General features: G+C 39.2%; 1 protein-coding gene across 2 annotated transcripts in view; it reads right to left on the bottom strand.

Moving 5' to 3' along the window:
* The window catches only part of dync2h1 (dynein cytoplasmic 2 heavy chain 1), a 546,351-nt gene that overhangs the window by 156,951 nt on the left and 365,337 nt on the right, over positions 1–24,063 (bottom strand). For both annotated transcript variants that reach the window (XM_080197215.1, XM_080197216.1), the window contains 3 exons: positions 18,372–18,532; positions 15,748–15,873; positions 1,551–1,661 (listed from right to left, as the gene is read on the bottom strand). In XM_080197215.1, coding sequence (XP_080053341.1) covers positions 1,551–1,661; positions 15,748–15,873; positions 18,372–18,532 — 398 coding nt within the window. The remainder of the gene's footprint in view (positions 1–1,550; positions 1,662–15,747; positions 15,874–18,371; positions 18,533–24,063) is intronic.

The following is a 24,063-nucleotide window of genomic DNA, read 5'->3' as shown; positions in this document are numbered from 1 at the left end:
ATTAAAATGATAAACACCTTGGGCTTACTTACTGTACAATACATCAATCTCTCATAAGGGACTGATAAATATGTTATGGATTCATTTATTAAAACCAGGCACGAGAACAGTTGTAAATAGGGATAAAGCTTGAAGGCATCAGGTCTCGAAACTTTGGCTCTATTCTTTCTCCACAGATGCTGTCAGACCTGCTGAGTTTCTCCAGTATTTTCTGTTTTTGTTTGAGAGCTATACATGTGCTCTGCTCAAAGCAAAAGTGAAACTAAGATATAATCACATGACACATTTTCCTTCTAATGATGTCATGTTGATATCCCTTAAAGAAATATTACAACACATTCCACCCATGTTTTAGACATGGTTCAGTTGTCTCTTGCACTGAATCAGAAAGTGTGGGTTCAAGTCCCATTCCGGAACTTGATCACAACAATTAAGCTAACAGTCCACTGCAGTACCATGGGAATGCTGTACTATCTTACCAATGAGATGTTAAACCAAGGCTCCATTTATGCTCTCAGGTGGACATAAAAAATTCCAAGACATGAGTTCAATGAGTAGCAGAGTTAATCTCATATTCTGGCCAATATTGATCTATTAATCAACATCACCAAAGCAAGTTGTCTCGTCATTAATACAGTTTGGTGTGTACAATTGTTGCCATTTTCCCTCCACTCCAATAGGATCTATATTTCAAAAATACTTTTTTGGTTGTAAAGCACTTTGGGACATCAGGTGACCATGAAAGAATTTGTACAATGCAAGTCTTTTTCAGACTCGTGTTCAACTGTCCTGTTTGAATCCCTCTAATCACTTTGCTACTCCACTAACAGCTGTTGTGTGTATTTTTCTTCCTCATCTTCTGTGGATTCTCTGTGTATTAGATATAAAGAAGGATACTAAGGAATGGGCAAGAAAGTAGAATTGAGGTAGATCATCAGCAATGATCATATTGAATGGCAAGACAAGCTCAAGGGACCATTTGGTCTATTCCCATTCCTTTTTACTTATGTTATGAATCCTCCATGGTCTAACCCCTCACTATTGTTCATCCTCATCCAGTTCAATCCCCACCCCACTAACACTTCCTTTTTGCACATCCCTCCTCTTTTTGCAGTGCTTTCAACTTCCTAGGTTCCACTTTTGCTTCCTAAGCTCAACTCTCCAACTCATTTAATTACCCTTTTTAACTTCTCCTTCTTTGATTCAGACTTTATTTTCACTTTCTGCCTCTATGAATAACATTGGCAGGTATTTTGACATCAGTGGTATTAAATAAATACAAACTGCTGTTCTTAGTCATTCCAAACTTCCTTCATAGGTCATTGGACAGCATCCTTTATCACCTGAGCAAGAAGGAGAAGTGGGTATATGATATTTACCGATGAAGTCTATAAACTGGTAATTATCTGTGTGAAAGCACACCAAGATGGTACTCTCGTCCACTGAATTTAACATTAGTATGTCATTTTAATGTAATGTTATTCCTAATTAAAAACATTAATCAATAATCACTGTCTTAAAAATTTGACTTTCCTGTAAAACAAACTTACTTCATATGTTATTTTAAGACTGGACTGAAGTAATATTGGGGAAAACTTAAGATGGTTTTCAGATGTAAGCCAAAGACGGAAATTTGTATGTGGCTCAAGCCTATTCAGTTCCTGTTAAAAAAGACAACAGAAAATTAGTTAACCTATTAAACTGAATTTTTTTTTAATTTAAAAACTTTTAAAATTTAAGCATAATTTTCTTGTTCATGTAATTTATATCAGTATAACCGTCTTGATACAAGCAACCTTTATGCATGTATGAATTTTGATAGGAAACCTAAGCAAGCAATTGAATTGTGGGAGATATCATAGCTGAACCCAACCTTTTTGTCACAGCTTTACCACATCATCCATATGCTTCCTTCAAGAATATCTAGATATCATGGTGAACCAATCCTCTCATTGCTGACCCAACTGACTGAGGTCAAATGTAGCACCCCCAACAAGTATTGCTACCAGCCACCTACCTACTGGTTGTGCTCACTGGTCTATTCAGGAAGTTTGTTAGTTCTTAAAAGCTTAGAATGTTTACTTACAGCTGATCCCATAATGTTGTAGTTTGTGCTTTTTTATATTCCTAATAAGGCTATTCAGGTTCAGTCTTGACAGCTGGTAGAACTTATTCGAAGTTCTGGCAATCCAAACAATTTTTTGACCTTTTTGAAAGAAAACTGCACAGAGATGTAGGTAGATAAAAACCCACAAAGGAGAAATATTATCTCTTTAAAAATATCTGATATGGTGCTCTCCTGCTTAAGGAGCAATCTTGCAAAATCAGTGCAAATTAATGAAGGACAAATAGATTAAAGTGAAAACCTGGGTAAAGAGATGGTGTGGGAAGGAGAGGGTTCCATTTCATGGGACACTGGTGCCAGTATTGAGGTGGGTGGAAAATGTACCACTGGAACGGGCCGCACTTGAATCGGGCTGAAGCAAGAGTCCTAGCATAAAGAATGAGCAAGACTTTAATAAAAATTTTTAACTAATAATATGATGCAGGAAACTGCTGGAAATTACAGAAAACTAAAAACAAAAGAATTAGCTAGAGAGAGCAACTAAATGAAGGACTAAAGAAAATGCACGAACGGCCGGAGATTGGATTAAGTCATAGAGCATAAAGGTAAAATGATTATGAAGAATAAAAAAAAGTGCTGCCACAGTATTATACCTGATATACAGGACAACTGGAGGCAATAATTAGTAGGGTGAATCCTAATATACTAGGATTTATGAAGTTAGCTATCTATAGAAAAGGATTTTCATTAACTTTGCAGGATATAACATATTTAAGAAGGGAAGGTGCTGTAGCTGTATAGATCACAAATAACATAGCAGCTCTAGAAAAAAAGCTGTAACCATCAATAAGAATCCACATAAGACATAAGAACAGAATTAGGCCACTAGGCCCATCGAGTCTGCTCCACCATTCAATCATAGCTGATTTTTTTCTCATCCCCATTCTCCTGCCTTTTCCCCATAACCCCGGATCCTCCTATTAATCAAGAACTGATCTTTCTCTGTCCTGAAAAACACTCAATGACCTGGCCTCCACCGTCTTCTGCTGCAATGAGTTTCACAGATTCACCATTCTCTGGCTGAAGAAATTCCTCCTCATCTCTGTTTTATAGATTGAGTTAAACGATAAGGAGAGATCCATCACCCCAATAGGTATATACTACAGACCAAAAAGTAGTGGAAGAGAATTGCAAGAGCAAATGTGCAGGCAAATATGCAGGTGAGCAGGGGGCATAGAATATCCATCACAAAAGGTGTCAACAACCTTAGTTAAACAAGCAGGAAGGAGTAGCAAAAGGATAAAAGAAATCAATCTTTCATAGGGTTTTTACAGTACCCTTTTCTCACTCAGTATGTAAGCATTTCAAGAAGAAAAGAATCATTGCTCAGTTTTGTAATGGCTAATACACTATCACAGCTAAGAGAAGGGTAGGAGAGCATCATAGTCGTTACAATTATAACATGGAAAGGTTCACGCTAAGGATGAAAAATGACATAAGTAGAACAAAGATTAAGGTAATAAAACAAAAAAAAGAATAAGAGTAGTATGGCGAGAAAATCCTGAAAAACAGACAGGCAAAAAAACTCAGACATCTTTAAAAAAGTAAGCATTAAAGTTTAAAGGAATGATGTCCCATTAAACACCAAAAATGACCAAATTAATGTGAGACTAATATGGATTAATAAAAAAAGGAAAATTGAATCTAAAGAAAATACAAACACCTACTGAGATACTAAAATATGGGAAGGAAAAATGGAATACAAGAACTTTAGGACAGAAATTGAAAAAATAATCATTTGGAAAGCAAAATAAAATTTTGGAATCAAATTAAAAAGCAAATAAAAATAAATATGCTCTTTTGGCATATAAATAACATAAAGAAAATGTAAATAGAACTATTAAGGGATGAGCATGATAAAATCCCAGGTAATGACAAAGAAATGGCAGAATAATTCAGGCTGGTCCAACACAGAGCTGGATGTGGCCCCTGACGTCCCCAGAAGCAGTTTTCAAAATAGCGATGAGTGGAGTGAAAGATTGTGAAAGCAACCTCTCCTCCAATTACAAGTCATTCCTCTGCCATGTTTGCTGCTGATAGACTCATGAGTGAGCTATCAGCAGCAGATGGGAGAGAGAGAGAGAGAGAGGGCAGGCGAGAAAGAGCAAGAGAGAATGCAAAACTGAGACTGGTTGCCATGCTGAGCAGGTTGAGGGAGCGGCTGACTGTTGGACCAAGCAGGGGGAGGGAGAGGCTGACTGCTGGGCTGGGTGGGCGGAAGGAGTTTCTGCAGGGTTGGAAGAGGCTGGATGCGATGGTGTGCGGGTGGTGAGGGTGAAGAGAGGCTGTGTGAGTGAGTTTGGGAGAGAGTGAGTGAACTGGAAGGGAGAAAAAGGGAGCGAGTGAGTGTTGGGGACAGAGGGAGAGAGAGAGCGAGAGTGTGTCTGTATAGGAGAGAGAAAAAGTGAGTGAGTTCATGTCTCATGCTCACACATAGTTTCAAGATGTCAACTCACCCTCTTCCCTCACATATTAACACACAATCATACCCATTCACAGTGGTTGAGGGTGAGTGAGTGTATATCAAGAGATTATGATGTAGCCAGCCTGGCACTGCCCAAGGGGCAATCCCCCCCTTTACCCTAACCTCCTCAATGGTCTCTCTTCCCTCCAGCAAGGTCGGGTGACCTTTTCCCTGTTAGTAGGGAGCAGAAGTAAGCCATGCTGGATTGAACCACTTCTGGTGGGTTGGGGAGGGGGGGGGGGAGGGAGCTGCCGTGCGCGCAGTGGAGGTGGAGGTGAAGAGACACTTGTGGGCCCAGAGCCCAGTGAATTCTGTTCTCGACTTGTCAATCATATGGAAATGAAGATTTCCATATGATAATCAGCTCTATGCCAATTTCTGGCACAGAGTTGATTACGTCAAAAGATTTAAGTTCAGAGACATGTGGAGGCTGTGGCACCCAGCGGGAAGCCCACAAAATGGCCCCTACGGATGTCTTCCAGCCCACTGTGCTACTCAAGCAGCAGAACGGACTGGTAGACTTGCCCCATTACCAGCACACCACAATCACTTCATGGATAGCAAATTGGCTAAGAATATAGAAGGCCATTATTCAAATTAGAGGAAGGTGTTCTAGAATCAGCTTAGCAACAATTGTTATTTATTACTTACATTAATGAACTGGATTTAGGAACAAGCAATTCAGCATTAAAATATTGTTTAACACTGCAACTACATATATCTTCCGGCATAAATTAGTGGGAAATTCCAGGTCTTATGTATGAAGGTCTATTAGTTGCTGAAATTCAGCTCTGGTATGTTTTGATGTTTTTATTCCAGCAACTGGTGGGTTTAAAGTTCTCTGCTGCTATTAACCAACTGATACAAAAAATGTCTTGAGTGATGGACTCCAATATAATGCAGGGCTTTTTCTCCTGAAAGTACTATTGATTAGTTCCTTTTAAGTTATCTTAGGGGTGTTTTTACTTTCCTTTCTACCCAAGCAATACAGGGGTACCCATGTTTTTTAGATTGGCTGCAGATTTCTTGGGCGCTGTGGAATCGGAGATGTGGAGCAGTGAGCATTTACACTCCATTAAGGTTCAACCAGCTGAATGAAGCAGGTGGGGTTTCTTATCTTAATTTCCTGAAGATATTTCAGTGATAACTCATTAAGGACAGCAAAAGAAACTGCACCTTATGTCTTACAACTCGCAGCTGATTCATCAAAGAAACTGAAAGGATAAGCAGCACTTTGAGCACTTGATGTGATTTTTTTGCCATGTCAGCAGAGATTTTGGAAGGTTCTGAAGCCAGCAGCCATGAAAGTTCAGATCAACAATAAATCTCCATTCACACCAGAGGGATCAGAAGATTTTGCCGTTGGGAACAGCGAGAAAATTTTGGCTCATACTTGGATTTCTACAGCTTTGGTGTGCTCCACCATTTTCATCCAGATGAATGGAGGGAGGACAATACAACTCTACTTAACCCTCGTGAATCTAATTTAGTTTTCAAAAACCAAGAGACTGTGAAGTAAAATTCCCCTCATAGCACACTTCTGTGGTATATCATGGCTCATTTATATTCATTGCATGTCATGTACTGATGCTTATTCCGTCTACTGGAATTTTATCTCATTCTATTGGAATAAGATGATAAACAAATCCATTTACTTCCCTAGATTGTATCTGCACCAATACTTTAAATTGGAATTAAAATAATGTATTTTGTTGGGTAAATTTATAACTCATATACTGCTCTGAAAAGAAGCTTTTTCTTGTTTTACTGGGAAACAAGGTGAAATGTTGAGGTCCATGGTGGAAGGCACCACCAATATTATCATAACACAAAAAATAGGAGCTAGAATGAAGAAGGATAAAAGAGACGACAAAGTAAATCTGAAAGGGGGGATCTGGTAAATGCAAAGTTGAAGCTTCGAAGACTGATTCAGGAAGGAAATGATGTGGGTATGCCGGCGTTGGACTGGCGTAAACACAGTAAAAAGTCTGACAACACCAGGTTTTAGTCCAACCTATGTATTTGATAATATACTCACAAGCTTTCGGGGTTAGCCCCGAAAGCTTGTGAGTATATTATCAAATAAATAGGTTGGACTAAAACCTGGTGTTGTCAGACTTTTTACTCAGGAAGGAAACACAGAGAGGGAAGGAGATCCAATTTAAGCTGTTTTCCAGACTGTAATCAATGATTGCCATGAATACTATTCAGCAGAATAAGAATAGTGCAATCCTAATTTCAATGAAGTTAATAACATAGTCCAGCAATATTTTCCCGCTCTATGCGCACACTTAAATATTAACACAGATTCCTACAGAACCATTTAAAGTCACAGATTTTAAACACAGCCTGGCATATTATTAAGTGAAACAAAAATATTGAACATTAGTAGTGAAATTAGAGAACACAAGAGATGGGAACCAGAGTAGAGCATGCGACTCTTCAAGACGTCTCTCATTCAATACAATCCTGACTGTTCTTGGGCTCTCTCAGCCTCTCCCGATACCTCTTGGTTCCTTGACAAACTGAAAAGATTGTCTATTCCAGCCTTAAGAGAATTGACAACCTCCTGGGGTAGAAAATTGTAAAGATTCACAATCCTCTTGTAAAGAAATATCTCTGCAACTCAGTCCTAAACAATCAAATCCGAATTATGAAACAGTGACCCATGTTTTAGGTTCCCCAGCCAGATATACATAATCTTAAATACCTCCGTCAGGTCACCACTCAGCTAATTCTTTTCCAGAGAAAGAAGTCCATATTTCTTGATGGATATAATCTCTTACTTGCAGTATTCCCCAGAAGGCCTGTATGTTCTCAAGGGGAAGAAACCAACATAATTTTTTTTACTGCAGCTATCTTTTGCTGAAAGTCATCTTTGTGGTGATTATGGAAAAGCAAAATCTCTTTAAAAACTAATTTACTTTTCTTGATATTTGAAGAGCTCTCAGACTTCTACAATGGGGAAGCTATTTCACTCCAGGATGGATTGTGAGGAAGCAAATTGGATTTATTATGTGAGAATTTCATTCAATTGTTATCTTTGCAATCACTGTCTCTCAAGTTGAAAAACAAGAGGGCTCAGAATTTCCTGTTCAGTGCATAGTATCACTTAACGAGTGTCCAAGTGGAAATCAGGCGGAGTGATGATCACATCACTAATGGAATGCACCCAATTCTTTGTCCATCCATTTATTTAAATGAAAGAAAATCAGGCAGGCTCCATTACCAAGGGGCAAACTTTTCTGTGCAACATTTTGGCAAGCACTCCACTCAGGGGGTGCTTTATGCTCAGAAAGTGATAAAGGTAAATGTTCTTTTAATTGTACCCTTTATGTTATTTTCAAAACTCCTAATGCATGACACACTATTTTGTATCTTTACGACACCTCACAAATATGAAGCAGTTGTTATTTGGGGTGGGGTATTCCAGTCCCATTCACCTTGGTACCAGAAATTCTCACCCGAAGTTAATGGACTTTTTGCTGGTTCGTCAAATTTTCCTTCCCACCTGCAACAATTCCCACTGCAGGTGAGACCAGTCAATCTGAAAACCAGAAAATCAAGATTTTCTCTATCTATATGTGGAATAATGATCATTCTATGCTTTACTAGATTTTGGGGATTCATTATTAAAGAAAAACAAATAAATTATGTTAAACTAGATGGAACACACTGGGAAAATTGAACAGTTCTAGTTTCTATATTTTAAAAACCATACAGAGAAATACGGAGAAAGAAAAAGGCAGCATGGTGGCACAGTGGTTAGCACTGCTGCCTCACAGTGCCAGGGACCTGGGTTCAATTCCTGGTTTGGGTGACTGTGTGTGGAGTCTACACATTCTCTCTGTGTCTGCATGGGTTTCCTCCGCATACTCCGGTTTCCTCCCACAGTTCCAAAAATGTGTGGGTTAAGTTAATTGGCCATGCTAAATTGCTCATTAGGGATATGTCAGAGTAAGTAAGGTAAATGTGTGGGGTTACAGAGATAGACACTGGGTGGTGGGATTGTAGTCGAAGCAGCCTTGATGGGCCAAATGGCCTCCTTCTGCACTATAGGGATTCTATGATACTTCTATGAAAGTATAAAACAATTTTATGAAAATGCAGGATTGAGGTGTTTTACCAGAGGCTACTTTCTCTGGAAAAAAGACAACAGTAATGGGAAGAGTGAAAGCAATTGGAGTTTTCAAGAAACAGGTTTTTAGTAGCTTAAGGTATCAAGTTATATGGACTTAAATTTAAGGCACACATCTGTCATGATCTAATTAAATTACAAAGCAGACTAAGCAGGTTAAATGATTTGCTCCCGTTCCTGTGTACTTAAACAGAAATTCAAATTGTAATTTTAACAGGCTTTATGGGTTTAGTTATTAGCAGCAATTAATGCAGGGATTTAAGGTCTTCCTGCCCTCCTATGTCGCTAAAAAATTTCCCATTCTCCTCCTCCCCTCCTTCTTCTCCTCATTAATCTTCCTCTTCCTGTATTCTTCATTTGCCTAGATTCACTTATGCCCATCCTTGAACTTGCTTAACCTGAATAATGTATTGGGTCTTGAATCCCGATGTGCAATGGTATTGGAGATTGAATTAATCACCACAAATAGACTTTAATATCTAATTGCAGCAGGTCTTGCACAGACGTTTACTTGTTGCATTCAATTAGAATGATGAGTCAGGGAGGAAAAATTACCTAAACTCCTGTTGTGAATATTAGCAATGCATTCCTTAGTGCTAAAACTAGCACAATAAATCAATAGCTAAGACTTTATGTAGAATCTGTGGGACATTAAAATTAAACGAGCAAGAAAATTGGCACCATTGCTCAGCTTAAGGATGCAGAAAGCACTTTTATGAAGCGAACTTTTTTTTATTCATTTGTGGCACATGGGCATTGCTGACTGGCCAGCAGTTATTGCCCCTTCCTAATTGCCCTTGAGAAGGTGATGGTGAGCTGCCTTCTTGAATTACTGCAGTTCATGTGCTGACTCACAATGCTGTTATGGAGGGACTGTGAAGAAATGGTTGTATATTTCTAAGTCAGGACAGTGAGTAGCTTGGAGGGGAATTTGCAGGTGATGGTTTTCCCATGTATCTGCTGCCCTTGTTCTTTTAGATGGAGGTAGTTGTTTGGAAGGTGCTGCCTAAGGATTTTTGCTGAAATGCATCTTGTAGATAACACATAATGCTGCTACTGAGTTTCAGTGTCAGAGGGAGTGGATATTTGTAGATGTGATGTCAATTAAGCTGGCCAGGCATTCCCTGCTGCTCTTGCCCTGATGTAAGATGTGGGGCAGATGCAAAAAGTCCTCAAAGAGAGTTAAACAAGAAATGAGAGAGGCCAGGAACACTGTAGATTCAGTATAAAAAGAGTAAAGGTCTTCACTTTGGTCTGAATAGAAAACCAAAGACTTCCCTAGATTTTAGGACATTGATGAGATGTGCATGTCCAATCATTCTGGCCGTCCTTGTTCAAATGTAACATCAAGCTGACATACAGTCAAGGCTCAAGTGAGGAGGCAACAAACAAGTTGATCTTGACTACAAGAGGAATTGAGTGTAGAATTTAAGTGGTGTGTGCAGTTGATTGCAGCCTTTGTGAGACCTCAAATGAAGGAATGTTTGACTTGCATGTCTTCTTGTCATGGGTACGAACAGATCTCACCTACAGGGAGTGCGACCAAAGTGCAGAATATCATTAAAGGATCAGGATATTATCCCATGAAGCAAGAGTGAGTAGAATGGACCTTTGTGATAGCCTCTGAATCCTCATCACAGTCTATCATTGCAAAGCCTCAAGAGCTCTTACAGGGCTTTGCAGGGTCTCCATTTAGGAAAGCTGTTCAAGTAGGTGGAGGTGTCTAGATGACAAAACACAGTTTTGCACTGTTACCAAGGCCATCTCGGACTGAGGTGTGTAAGACTCTTAGCAACTGAAGGATAATGACTAGTTGGATCTCCACACTCTGTAGTGCAGTTCAGGGAAGCACTGACATTGGGTGGACTCCAAAGTTACCACAATTCTTTTTGGAATGATAAGATGTCAGGGATATGTGGTTGCTGAGGGCGATTAGAAATCAGTGACCGGTCACAAGAACATATGGAGGGGCACTGTTGAGGGACCAAATAATCTACTCATGATGTTCTTCCCTGCACAGCCATATTTCAGGTTACATTGAAAGAGCTCCCAACAAGGTCTACTATCCACTGGGAGCAGGTCTGAGGATGACTGAGTGCACCCTGGCCAAGGTAAGAAATGATATTACTTTCAAGATTCCATGCATACAGACTTTGTGAGGGAATGGAAAAAGTTTCATTTACCAAGCTTGTGGGAGAATGGAGTGCTATGCAAGTTCTGAAGTGTGCATTTGGTGCAAGGAGTCTGAGTATGAGTTCAGTTTGGCACAAGTAAAGGGTCCCAAAAACAGCAAGGCTTTTGTTAAGTAGTGTGCTTTAATTCAGCTATCATAAACCACAAGAAACTACAAAAGGTCATGAATGTAGCTCAATGAATCACGCAAACAAGCCTCCCATCCATTGTCTGCACTTCCTGCTGCCTTGGCAAAGCAGCCAGCATAATTAAGGACCCCACGCACCCTGGACATACTCTCTTCCACCTTCTTCCATCGGGAAAATAATACAAAAGTCTAAGGTAACATACCAACTCAAGAACAGCTTCTTGTCTGCTGCCATCAGACTTTTGAATGGACCTACCCCGCACTAAGTTGATTTTTCTCTACACCCTTGCTTATGACTGTAACACTACATTCTGCACTCTCTCCTTTCTTTCTCTATGAACGGTATGCTTTATCCACATAGCGTAATAAACAACACTTTTCACTGTATGCTAATACATGTGACAATAATAAATCAAATAAATGAGGGGACATGACAGTAAAATATAATGTATGATACAAATAAGTAGCTGTGGCCTACGGGTTAGGGAGATTATCCATCCTAAATTGACCCTTAGTTTCAGGGGGAATAGCAGGGTAAATACATGGGGTTATGGAGATATGGCCTGGATGGGGTTGTTGTCAGTGCAGGCCCAATGGGCCAAATGGCCTCCTTCTTTCCTGTAAGCATTCTAGCTAGCAGAGGATTCTACACACAATACACCATCTTACAATTGGATCAAAGCACACATGACAAGCTGACCTCTCAATAAACTACAAACCAATTGGATTTCTTCCCCAAATCCCTCCCACATTGCCCTTAGACTCTGCCTTCTTTGCCCCGTCTTTACTCCATCCTTCTCCATTGACACTGCTTTTCTTGCCCAGCGTTAGCTCCAACCTATCTCGCTGACACTGCCTTCCTTCTTGGCTTGGACTATGGAAGCCTGGGGCGGAATTTTCCTGAAGCTGACATTTATCAATGGTCCCCAAGAAGGCCAAAGCAATGGTTGCTTACTCCAAAGTCCAGGAAGAAGGCTATCATGCTTGCTACTCATATGCAGCCATAAATGTGAAAGCACAAATTTCACGCTGACAACTTGGAGGGGGTACTTCATTTCACTTTGTCACAGCATGGTGGTAGACTGGTTAGCACTGCAGCCTCACAGTGCCAAGGACCTGGGTTCAGTTGCGGCCTTGGGTCACTTTGTGAAGTTTGCACGTTTTCTCTGTGCCTGCATGGGTTTCCCCCAGATACTCAGTTTCCTCCCACAGTCCAAAGATGAGCAGGTTAGGTTCTCTGGGCATGCTAAATTGCCCCTTAGTGTTGGGGGATTAGCAGGGTAAATACATGGGGTTACAGGGATAGGGTCTGTGTGGGATTATTGTTGGTGCAGGCTTGATGAGCTGAATGGCCTCCTTCTGCATTGCAGGAATTCTATGATTTTGGTGAGCTAGCCGTTTAATTAACATGTTTGACATGCAAATACATGCAAAAGAGCTTCCCAACATTATTTATCAGGAAGCTCAACCCGCCTTTAAAGTTCAGAGAAATCAATTGTAGAAGTTCATCACTGTTGGGAAACTGTTTTTTGACTTTTCATTAAATTAATGGAAGCTTTTAGTTTTGATAGGCTTACTTAGACATGCCACAAGGACAATATTAGAGTGCTGCATAATTTTAAGGGTGTCACACATCATTATTTGGCGATGTTTGGCTAATTCAAACCAACCTAAAAATGATCAATTTTGTTGTGTTCTTCTAAACAAGATAAATTGTATCCAACTTTGGACACAATTTATGAAAAATGTGAAGACATTGGAGTGAGTGCACAAAAGAGTCACAAGAAAGGTTTCAGAGATGAGAAAATGTATTATGAAGATAGATTAGAGGAACTGGGACTGTTTCCCATGGATAGAGGTATTTGAGCAGATAGGGAGAAAGTGTTCCCACTTAAAAAAGGATTGAGAAGGGTTCCGAGAGAAAGGCAGTAGATGAATAGCTCATTTGGAGAGCCAGTGTAGACATAATGGACCAAATGACCTCCTTCTGCATTTTAGCGATTCTGTCACTCTCGCACTATGTTAACTTGCACAAATTGATATTCCTTTTCATGTGAGATCCATCTGAAGGTACTAAGATCACCAGTCTCCAATATACAGAAACAATGTTGTACTAACTGTAAGTGGGAACCCTAATAGATTAGCAAGATTTTTAAATCATTGGACATTAAAGCACCTACAGAATTACCAGTGTTAGATCAAATTACTGTTAAAACAAGCTTATAAGCTAACAAAAGAATAGTTTACACACGTGAATGCAGTAAGAGATTTAAACAAATGATTATGATTTTAAAACACATATATTGATATTTTGAATATATTAATGTATTTTTAAGACATATTGTTCATTTTAGCCAACAGCAATTTTCTATAAGGCATCATGGTAAAAAGGCATTGGGAAAAGTCATATTCTAAGAGAATGTTTAGACCTTGGGTTTATGCAAGATTTATCATCTAGGACACTTAATCACATTTCATAAATACTGTTTATTCACTGTTAGAATGTAATTGGTGACAGTTTTGTATAGGATGTAATGTGGCCAATGGGAACAAGCTGTAAGGGCCAGCTGACCCAATAAACCATGGAACCAATAAGAGAATGTTGTGATGGTTGGCTGACCAGCTGATTCATTATAAATAATAACCTGTTGGGAATTGTGGAGAGCTTAGAATGGCTCAGCGCAAGGCCCCAAGTTTGGAGTAATGAAGTTTCCTTATTAAACCCTTTCTTTGATTTATAAGTTGGAGTAAGTTTTGTTATATTTTTATTGACTGCATTTGAAGAGTTCCTTCTGAAGAAACATTCACGACCCAGACAAGGTGGATGCACGCACAGACATGGAGTCATGTGTTAATCTGGTTTGGCAGTGACTTGTAAAGGAATCCACTGGAACATTCATTTGAACTTTGGGCTGGCATCTGAGGTCACTAGGCAACACAGAAAGTGGGGTCAGCCAAGACAGGAATTACCTTTCAAATTCTACGGACTAATAAAATACATTCTGCATTGATCTGTTTTGAATTGTAAATGTGAGATTTCAACAGACTGGTCTGGCAGTTCTATCTCAGAGCTATCCTGACCCTTTGATGGTCTCCTGGTAGTTACTGGTTAAATAAATTTACATCTTTAATGTAAAGACACTAGCTTCTTGAGTCTTGTATTGTCTGAAGTTTAGGCAGAACTGGTCACATTGGGTACCCACCAACACCAACTAAAGAAAAACCTGCATAGTTCCGCACATGTCTGGATCATGTTCATCCAGCAAATCTAAAAAACATTCCCCAAGCTGAAAAATTCTTATTGGTTTGATTGGCCTACATTCCTTTGTCATACATGCAACTGTGCAGTCAATTCAGAATTCCTATCATGATCAGCTAGTTCGTAAAGTCCAGTGTTGTGACATTATGGACGGAATTCCACGAAAAAATTTTTGACAAGTAGTTGCATAATAATTAAGCTAATCTTCTGGCTACGAAAGCCTGAATGAGAAAAAAAAACAACATATATTGGGATAAAATATACTTACCAACTTGTCTGTGGCCTCCATTTAAGGACCACTGATTAGATTGCTGAAAACACAAAAACCCCTGCCAAAACCAGCATGTACGTCACATGTTCATGCCTAATTGTGTACGGAGGTCCTAAAATTGGAATTAGTACCCCTATTTGCAGATTCAAAGCACCAAATGCCTGTTTCAGGAAGACATATTGTAAACTTAGAATTGACTGACTTCCAACTTGGCAGGCATTACATTTCCAGGGTGATATGGCAGGAGAGCTTGCACCCAGAATTGCAGCTATATCCAATTTCTCCCCCTTAATCTTTTACAAATCTTGTTAGTTCTATAGCTTCAGCTAAAATCCATACAAATACTTATAACATATTCTCGAAAGGGTTTATTTTATTTACATGACTATTGCCAATACACTAGACATTAATCTGCAGAAAACTCCCATTATCCTTGAGGATTAGTTTAATGTTCAATTATGTGACACCTTTTCAATGATTTTTGTTTTTGCTTTTGTGGATAGATATGCAACCACTGTATAAGTGTATAATGAAAATAGGATTTCGTTTTGGAATCAGCTATGACTGAACTCAATAGAATATTCTATGTTATTTAATCACACAGTTTTACCTCTTGTTCCTCATATTTAGGATAATATCAGTCGAGTTGGGTTCATATGGAAGAGTTTTTGTGCCTGTCTGATCATTCATTATTCTACAAGAGTGCAGGAGTAGGAACTTACAACGTGGGTTACAAAAGAGGCTTGGAATCAACTGTGTTTGTGCATCATTATATATTGTCCTTCATGTTGTGCAATTTAACTGATATTTTGATTCTTCAGGTCTTAATTACATAATATTTCTATTCCTAATACTGCAAAATCTTTAACAGGAATTACTTTATCGTGATGAAAAGCTAATTGATTAGAAATTTGTAGTTAAAAAGGCTTTGTTAAATGGAGGAGCATCAGAAATATTCCAGTGGTCAAGGTTATGATTACCAGTTTTTTCATACTAGCTTGAAAAATGGCTATGTAGAGTTGAAGGCAAATAAAATAACTTTGACAAGAGACTTATCTAGTGAATGTCTTAACTTCATAGGGACACAATGCTTACTGGCTGGCAGTGTCTTAGAGACATAAAAGTGTTGACTGGAACTCTAAACAAGCTTGAAGCAATAACAATGCTTACCTTTTCTAAAAATGGAAGCCAGGCTGTAACCAGATGCAGGTTCTTTAAACACAACCATTCTCCATTGCGTGCACATTCCTTTAGTGTTTGGATGGCTATATCAGCTTGACCCTGGCCCATAGCCACCTGCAGATGGTAGAAAGGAATGCAATTTTTGCCTCTGCTAATGTCATTGAAATGTTAACTGTTTAATACTCATGTCATTAGATAAACATAAAGAAAATTGAACAGCTGTGATATTGCGCACTTAAACTACACTAAACTCAGCTAAAGGTATTATAGCTAGCTATAGCATTTCACCTAGCTTTCCAAAAATCACAGATTATTTAAAATGCATTATCATGTACTTAAGACATAATTTAAATAAGGCCTTTGCAGTCTGATTATTTACATTTCATCTATGTATCTTTCTATAGGCCGATATTCAAAAACAAAGTCAAAAATCTAAGGCCTGAATTTTTGCTTCTGAGTCATAAGTGCTGAGTCAGGAAAATTGCCTGTTCTGCAAACTGGACTTGGGAGAAAGTGCCCCAGATAGTCAGATTTTTGTTCTTCAGTATGAATGTGGGCTGGGCGAAAGACCAACCTTGGTAATCTGGCACTTGGACACAAAAGTACAGAAAAACAATCAACTGCTCTCTAGCCCTCAACACCCCACATCCCCTCACTTTCTACATACTCCCCATGTCACATGTCAAACCCATGTTGCCTCAGCCCCTCCTCCCCCAACCCATTCCCAAATCCATTTATAGCCCCTATGTCAACCTATGCCCCTCCATGGCTTTTCATAACCTCCATGACAATCTATGTCCCTCTACCAATCCCGCTTGGCCCTTTATAACCGATGTGCCAACTCATGTTCCCCACATCCACCACCCTTTGCCTTTACATCCCCCACGCCAACTCACACAGCATCTATCATGGGCAAACCCTCAGGATCCAAGCTGAGGTGAAACAATATAAAGTTCTAAGTGTCTATTGATAAATTCACCTGTTAAAAATTCCACCCAACCATTCTAGTTTTCACAACATGTAGTGGAATAAAATTTCTACTCAGTGCCAAACGTCAGACAAACTGTCTGACAAATAAAAGCAATGGAAAGTTTGAAAGAGTTGCTGGTGAGATAGGACTTGGTGTCTTTAGTGTTGACATGAAAACTGATTATGTGTTTTTGGATGATGTAACTGAGGAGCAGTACACAGATAAGAAATAGAGAGAGATAAAAATAGATCCCTTGAGGGGTATGAGAGGTAATGGTGTACTTTTGGGAAAAATCTGAATTGATTTGGGGAAAAGAAAACATTGCAGGCAATTTTCTGGTTTAAACTGGAGAGAAGAGAATGAGCCCAGGTAATTACAGTCCCACCCAGCTGAACAGCAGTGGCGAGGCATCGGAGAAGGACTTTTCGAAGGTTGAAGACAGGTCAAGAATCATGAGGAGGATTGGCTGACCTTTGTCATTTGTGACTTTGCTAAGAGACATTACAACACTATGGCAGGGGAAGGATTCAAATATGGAGCTGCTGGAAAGTTGAGCATAGAATTGGAGGCTACAGTACATTCAAGGACTCTAGAGTGGAAAGGGAGATTGGAGATCAGATGGAAGTTTACAAGGTCAGAAACGGTCAATGGTTTGTCGTTTTTTCAAATGAGGGGTGTTCATGATCAAGTGGAAGGAGAAGGAGACAGTACATGAGGAGAAAGAACCATTAACAACATTAGCTAACCTATAAACCAGCAAGGGAAGTTGTGACCTTTGCTTGTTCAAGTGCTCCGGCCCATTGTTATCCCAGTGGCTGCAGCATGGCTGGTTGGAAGTTGCTGATTTTCAGTGAAGGAGACTGCAGGTGGCCATGAAGGATGATCTTTAGCAGCTCTGGAGCTACAAGGCCTGGCTGCAGGGTATGATCTTGAGATGGGCTACAATAATTTGGCTTGTTAAGAGGCAACAGCAAGGAGAGCACTTGCAGGGTGGGGGATGAATGTTCTCTTCTTAAGAAAGGACACACCCATTCTGCACATTTTGAGTAAGACTTAATAATTTTGGCTCTAAAATGCAACTTGTCTAAACGCATTTCACTCTTAAAATTAAACACAGCTTCATGTGTTAAAATATGCATATGATCTATCGCACGCTGTTTGATTGTAAATCCAGCTCCTAACATGACTCCAATATGAATTAATGTAACAAATAACTGGCATAACACACAGTCATTGCATTCCATTTTATAACCTAGAAATTATTAATACACAAATAAACACTCGCTGCACTTCTTTGATATTACTGTCACTCAGATTTTAGCAGACTCTAACCAATTCACAATAAATAGATTAATACCCATGTTAAACAGTGGACAAAGGATCATCATATCAAAGATGTGTGGGTTAGGTTAATTGGCCATGCTAAATGTCAAGGGGATTAGCAGAGTAAATGCATGGGGTGTTGGGGATAGGGCCTGGGTGAGATTGTGGTTGGTGCAGACCCAATAGGTCTTCATCTGCACTGTAGGGATTCTATGAAGGCTTCAAATGTTAATATAGCTAAAAGCATTTTCAAGGCCAGTCACTGTTAAATGTCAACAATATTTGAAACCATTAGAATACTTCTCTCTTGCTTTTGTACCTCGTGGAAGTTTTCTCTGCCAATAGTTTCACTGGCCAGCTCTTGAAGTTCTTGGGAAGGATCAGCACCAGGTGAAATAATAATGAGAACTGGTTCAGCTGCCAGAGTCTCAGTTAAAAGACGCTTCAGATTCAAAGGTGGTGGAGACAACTCTTTCATTCCTAAAACAAAAGAAATCCTGCTTAATGTTTCAAGTGATTGAATATAAACGAGTTACTGAAATCAACACAAATATAAATATACACAGGGGGTATGTTAAACCCTTCTATGAATATAATAAATATAGCCAGTGTACTAATATAGTGAATATAGCCAGTGTACTAATGGTCAGGTTGGAATTTCATTCCTGGGTAAAATGATTGAAGATGAGGTTGTCTCTGACAGCCCTAGCGTATCTCTCCATGGCCCTTGCATCTTACAGAGATGCTGCATTATCTCTATTCTCTTCCTCATATTACTCTCCCTTTGCCATGCAATGTTATGCAATGCATAGCCAACTCTGACAGACCTGGACACTCTCTGTGGCACACAATGCAATGCTCCAGCAGAGGTTCAAGGCATTGCAAGTGTATTTTGAATTATCTTTTGGTATGATCTATGCTTGCCGTTGAGCATTGTGCAGTGTTGTAATGCTCCTCTGTGACTTTTGTGTACCTTTAAGAATTTTTTAAAAATCATGTTTTCAGCAGTTGTAAGCAGACCTTTCCAGTTTGTTTTTCTCATTGCTGCCGAGCCATCTGCTGGAAGTCCTTTTATTGCTGCTTCAATGGCTTAAATGAGATTTTGTTTATTTTTGCTCTGGGATCTTTAAGACCTTGCATTGTGAAAAGGAAGGTTGAGTGATAAATCAAAGCCAGGTGGTTCCTCCTCAGGAAAAAATTAAGGATTCATTTTCAGTTTTAGTTTAGAAGGGAGTGGGCATCAGACTAAAAGCAATGTTTCTCTCCCTCTCCCTAGTATTGGAAATTCTGCTGGTTAGCTGAAAGCAAGGCTTCTTGCCTTGCTGGAGTGGACAATCTGCTGTTGGTGGTTGGCTTGCCTAGAGTCTCTCTTTCCCTGGTGTTCTGGGCAGCTGTTCTGATTTCAAACTACTCTGGGTGTATCCAGAGAGCTGCTAGAAATTACAAGGCTCAGAAGTCAGGATTTCAATTCTCCAATCAAAGGACTGAAGCTGTTCGGACCCCAAGCTTGTCTGTGTGTGCCTCAAGAGAATTGCAGCATTCAACCAAAAGGCTAAACTGCAGTATCACGTGAGCTTTAGTCTTTGTTGTGTTAAACCTTTGGCAAAGGTTTTGTGCATGGGAATTGTTTCGTTGGAACAGTGTTTAGCAGTTAAGGTTGATACTATATCATGATTGTTTTTCTCTTGTTGTAATTGGTAAAAAGGTATTGCTAATTTTCTTTCCATACTTAACTGTATTCTTAAATAAACTTTGATTGATAAAAGCTCCCTGTGAGTCATGCAAATCATACCTGAAGTGAAATATGTCTCGCTCACTCTCGCCAAATTCAAAATGCAAAACTTATGACCCAGGTGGACTTCATATAACACTTTGGAGTTTGGAATTATAACACCTTTGTTGGGCTGAAGAGATGATACACCGCTATCATGAGCCACATCCTGAGGATATAGCCTTTGTCACCCAAGGTCCAACTTGCACTTGGACAAAGGCCTCAAAACAGCTTTGGTAGTGTGGAGCTTTATAAAATGTCTGAGACCCGAGACCTCCCTGGCGAACAAGCACACACCTGTGTATTTTTTTTCAGGTGGTCACAGATTAATTGAACCTTAAGGAAGTGAAACCCTTCCAATTCACAAATACAGCTGGCAGTTCTCAAACAGTTCTAGTGACAACATGAGTAAAGTCAATTACATCCTGTGCTTGTAGGAAGTGCATTGTGATCATTTCAATATTTTTTTCAATGTTTCCTGGGCATTCTAACTTCATAAAGTTCTAATTTTTTTTTACTGTAGCAACTGAACTTTATAAGATTTCTACCTACAATTATTTTGGTGGGTACTTGGCAAGTTGCTGAATGAGCAGAGCATTGTAGCATATTGGTAGAGTGGCAAGAACATTAATTTTGTGATATATCATGAACTGCAGCTCACTTTGTTTATAATGAGCTGCCTTCCCTCTCCCACTGGGGAAATATAGTGTTGGGCAAGTTAAAGAATAAGACAAGCACTCAGGACTTGGAAGTGCAATTTGTGATTATTTCTGCTGACTATTATGTAGAGGTGAAATTGGGTTGTTTCACAAACTTTGGTGACTGATGTTGGAATGAAGTGACAGTATGACACTGAAGGCTAGGCTAAAGGAAATCAATTGTGTGGTGTAGTAAAGAGAGTGGTAGTTAGGATTCATGGTGTTGGAACACGCAGCAGGTAAGCTCAAATCTCAATATCACCCGGGAAGGTATTGCAAAGCCCCTAAGAAAGATTCACTCAGCAGGAGCATGGTTTGAGCATGCCAACAGTTCAATAATATTTCTCATGGCAGCGTTAGTCTCACTGTAGGCCAGCTCCACAGCCGTGCCCAGGTCATGAGTCATGGGCCACATGCATGTCAACAAATATATAGCTTGTAACTTAACAATATGGTTGGAATAAAGATGGCATAGATAACTGGTGCAAGCTGTAAGTCATGACTGTTGCTAGAATGTTAATCCCTGTGGGTGAAAATTAATTGCACATTAGGAAAGTTAAATTCCTCATGATTAATAAACATGCAGCTGGTGCTAGGAAGTTTGCAGGACAAGGTGAAGTCTAATGCCCTGAGGAAGCTTGCCATGTGGTCTGATAAAAGGTCATCGACCTGAAATCTTAACTCTTTCTCTCTGCACAATTGTTGCCTGATCTGCCAGATATTTGCCAAACTTTCTGTGATATTCCCACTTTCCAGTTTTTGGTTTGATTATTGAATTTCAAGGGTATGTCATGTACTTTTTAAAGTTTAAGATTTCTGCCCTTAACACCCTTTCAGGTACTGAGTTTCAAGCATCCACTACCCTCTGGGTCAAAAATTGCTCCTCAACTTCCTTCTCATCTTCTGCCAATTGCATTAAAACTATGTGTGCTAATCATTGACCTCTCAGCTAATGGAAATTGTTTCTTTGTAAATATTCTATCTAGCCCTTCAAAGTTTATAAGCCGCAATTAAATCATCTCTCAGACTCCTCTCTTCTAGAGAAAAACCTCACCTATTCAATACTTGCTCATAGCTCATATTCCCCAGTCCAGCAACATGCTTGGAAATATTCTCTGTGCCTTCTCTTCCTGCATTGTGGTAAACAGAACTGTACACTGAAATAGTATTTTATATAGTTCTAGCATAACTTCTCTCATGTTGTATTCTATGCTTTGGATTTTTTTTAATTTGTTCATGGCTTAGGCCTGCATTCATTGCCCATCATTAATTGCCCTTGAATTGAGTGGCTGGCTCAGTCATTTCAAAGGATTGTTTTAAGAACATAAGAACATAAGAAATAGGAGCAGGAGTAGGCCATCTAGCCCTTCGAGCCTGCCCCGCCATTCAATAAGATCATGGCTGATCTGTCGTGGCTCAGTTCCAAGGAAAAGTATCATGTATGCCTTCTTAACCACTTTGTCAACCTCCTCCTACCTTCAAAGGTGTGTGGACAAACACTCCAAGGTCACTCTGTTCCTTTGCTCTTCTCAGTTTTCAACCACTTATTGTTCATTGCCCTGCCAGGTTTGCCTTCGTCAAATTTGTTAGCTCATATTTCCCCAGACTGAATTGCATTTGTCAAATTTGCTCTCAACCTGACCGATCTATTGATATCTTCCTGCATTTTACAACTTTCTTCCTCACTATCAACCAACTAGCCAATCTTTTATATAATTTTATCGTACTTTTAAGGGCCTTTGGAAAAGAGATCCAGCAAAGCAATAATTCTCATTGTGAAGTAAAAAGCACATGTTTTTCTCTCCTATCATTGAGCTTTCAGTTAGCAACTTGTGTTATAAATTCAAAAAAAAATCAGAAACAATTTACGTTTTAATGAAGGAAGAATACAATCTCAACGAAGAAAGTAAAATGAGTTAACTATTGGCACAACTACATGGCATTCTACTTTTTGTATTCAGATAATATAATTGTGCAGGAAAACATTTTACCAGCTGCTGACTACTACTTTTCAAATTCTTCAGACTCCAAAAGTGTTTTAAAGCTAACAAGTTATTCAGTTCAATTAAAGCTAATAAATTATTAGTAAGTTATCTGATTGCTTTGTTGCCACTCAATCTGCACATAACAAAGTTTTAAATGAGATAGCAGGCAATACACAAAACTTGCCTCTAAACTCAAAGATAGAGGATACAATATTTTGTTCCCTGAGATAGTCCTGGTGCTTCAGTAAAGAAGGAAATTCACTAAGCAAACTGAGGACGTTGAATGAGTGACTGATAACATGGTGTAATGCAGTAATGCTAACTTCTTAGCAATCAGAGATTGTTACAAGAATGGACTACAGTTCAGTCAAGTAGAAATAAGGACTTGCAACAATATTAAGGCAGCTGTTGAGAATCAATTTAAACTACTGATATTGGGATGAGAACAGGATGGAACAGGAATCACAATGAGACAGATGGGAGAGAAGTAGTCCAAAACTGGGTAGGAACATAAAAATCCAGAGTAGTACGTGTAAACTAATACACAGAGAATAATCAGATACAGGAGACATGAAAGGTGAGAGGAATATACTATAATCTATATACACGAATTGTTATTTCCCTTTTTTGATCTTTCTGTACCTCATTTAATATTGAATTCAGTAACTTTAGAATTCCTTTTTCAGACCTTGCATTATTCATTTCACAACACTTCAATCTGGTTGATTAGGAGATGCTCAGCTGCTTATCTTGTTCACTCTGAGCCAAGATACCCTATAAACACAGTCAACAACTTGTAAGACAAAATAATATTTGCACTCATCAGGCAAGGGCCGGAAATTTATTGCCATGCCCAGATGCGGCTCGCAGAACGGAATCCTCCGTTGGCCTCGGACAGGATTTTATGAGCCTCGCCCAAGCGAGGTCGTAAAATACCGGCTCATGTGTCCACCAGAGCAATTGTGGGCTAGTATTTTGCTTTTCAGTCAAATCTATTCTTTCTATGAAGCAGGTCAAATCTAGTATTATAATACCATGCGTTTTTGAATTATTTACATAGTAAGATTCTGTTGGCCAGGATAGCAATGGAAACTAAGGATTTGACCTTTGACAAAAAACTCAATAGGAAGATTATATATTGTCTAAGTCTGGAGATGTATTCAAAGTTGTAACACCTGCTTGAGGTTCTGATGAACGTGCACATCATTTGGACTTTGTTTTGTACGATAGTATACTACCTCATCGCCGTGATTTATTTTTTCTTTTAACGACACAGAAATGTCAAACGGCGTTTACTGAAAACAGATCTGGCAAATGGCAAAACCATGAAATTGGTAGAAAACAATAAACAACACACATAAATTAATGAGTCAAGGATATGTGGTGCTTACTTGAAACTGCCGACTGTGCAAACTTAGAATTACAGCAGTATAAAACATTGAGAAACATTCTGGAAGATATCCAAAGAATCCACTGAGTATAAATGTGCATTTATGAGCTAAACTCCAGAATAACTGAAAACACATTTTCAGATAGATTGTTACATTGTGGAAAAGA

Source organism: Carcharhinus amblyrhynchos, chromosome 10 (genome assembly GCF_965287045.1).
Source record: "Carcharhinus amblyrhynchos chromosome 10, sCarAmb.v2.hapA, whole genome shotgun sequence".
NCBI lineage: Eukaryota > Metazoa > Chordata > Chondrichthyes > Carcharhiniformes > Carcharhinidae > Carcharhinus > Carcharhinus amblyrhynchos.
This window is presented reverse-complemented; position numbering and strand designations above follow the sequence as displayed.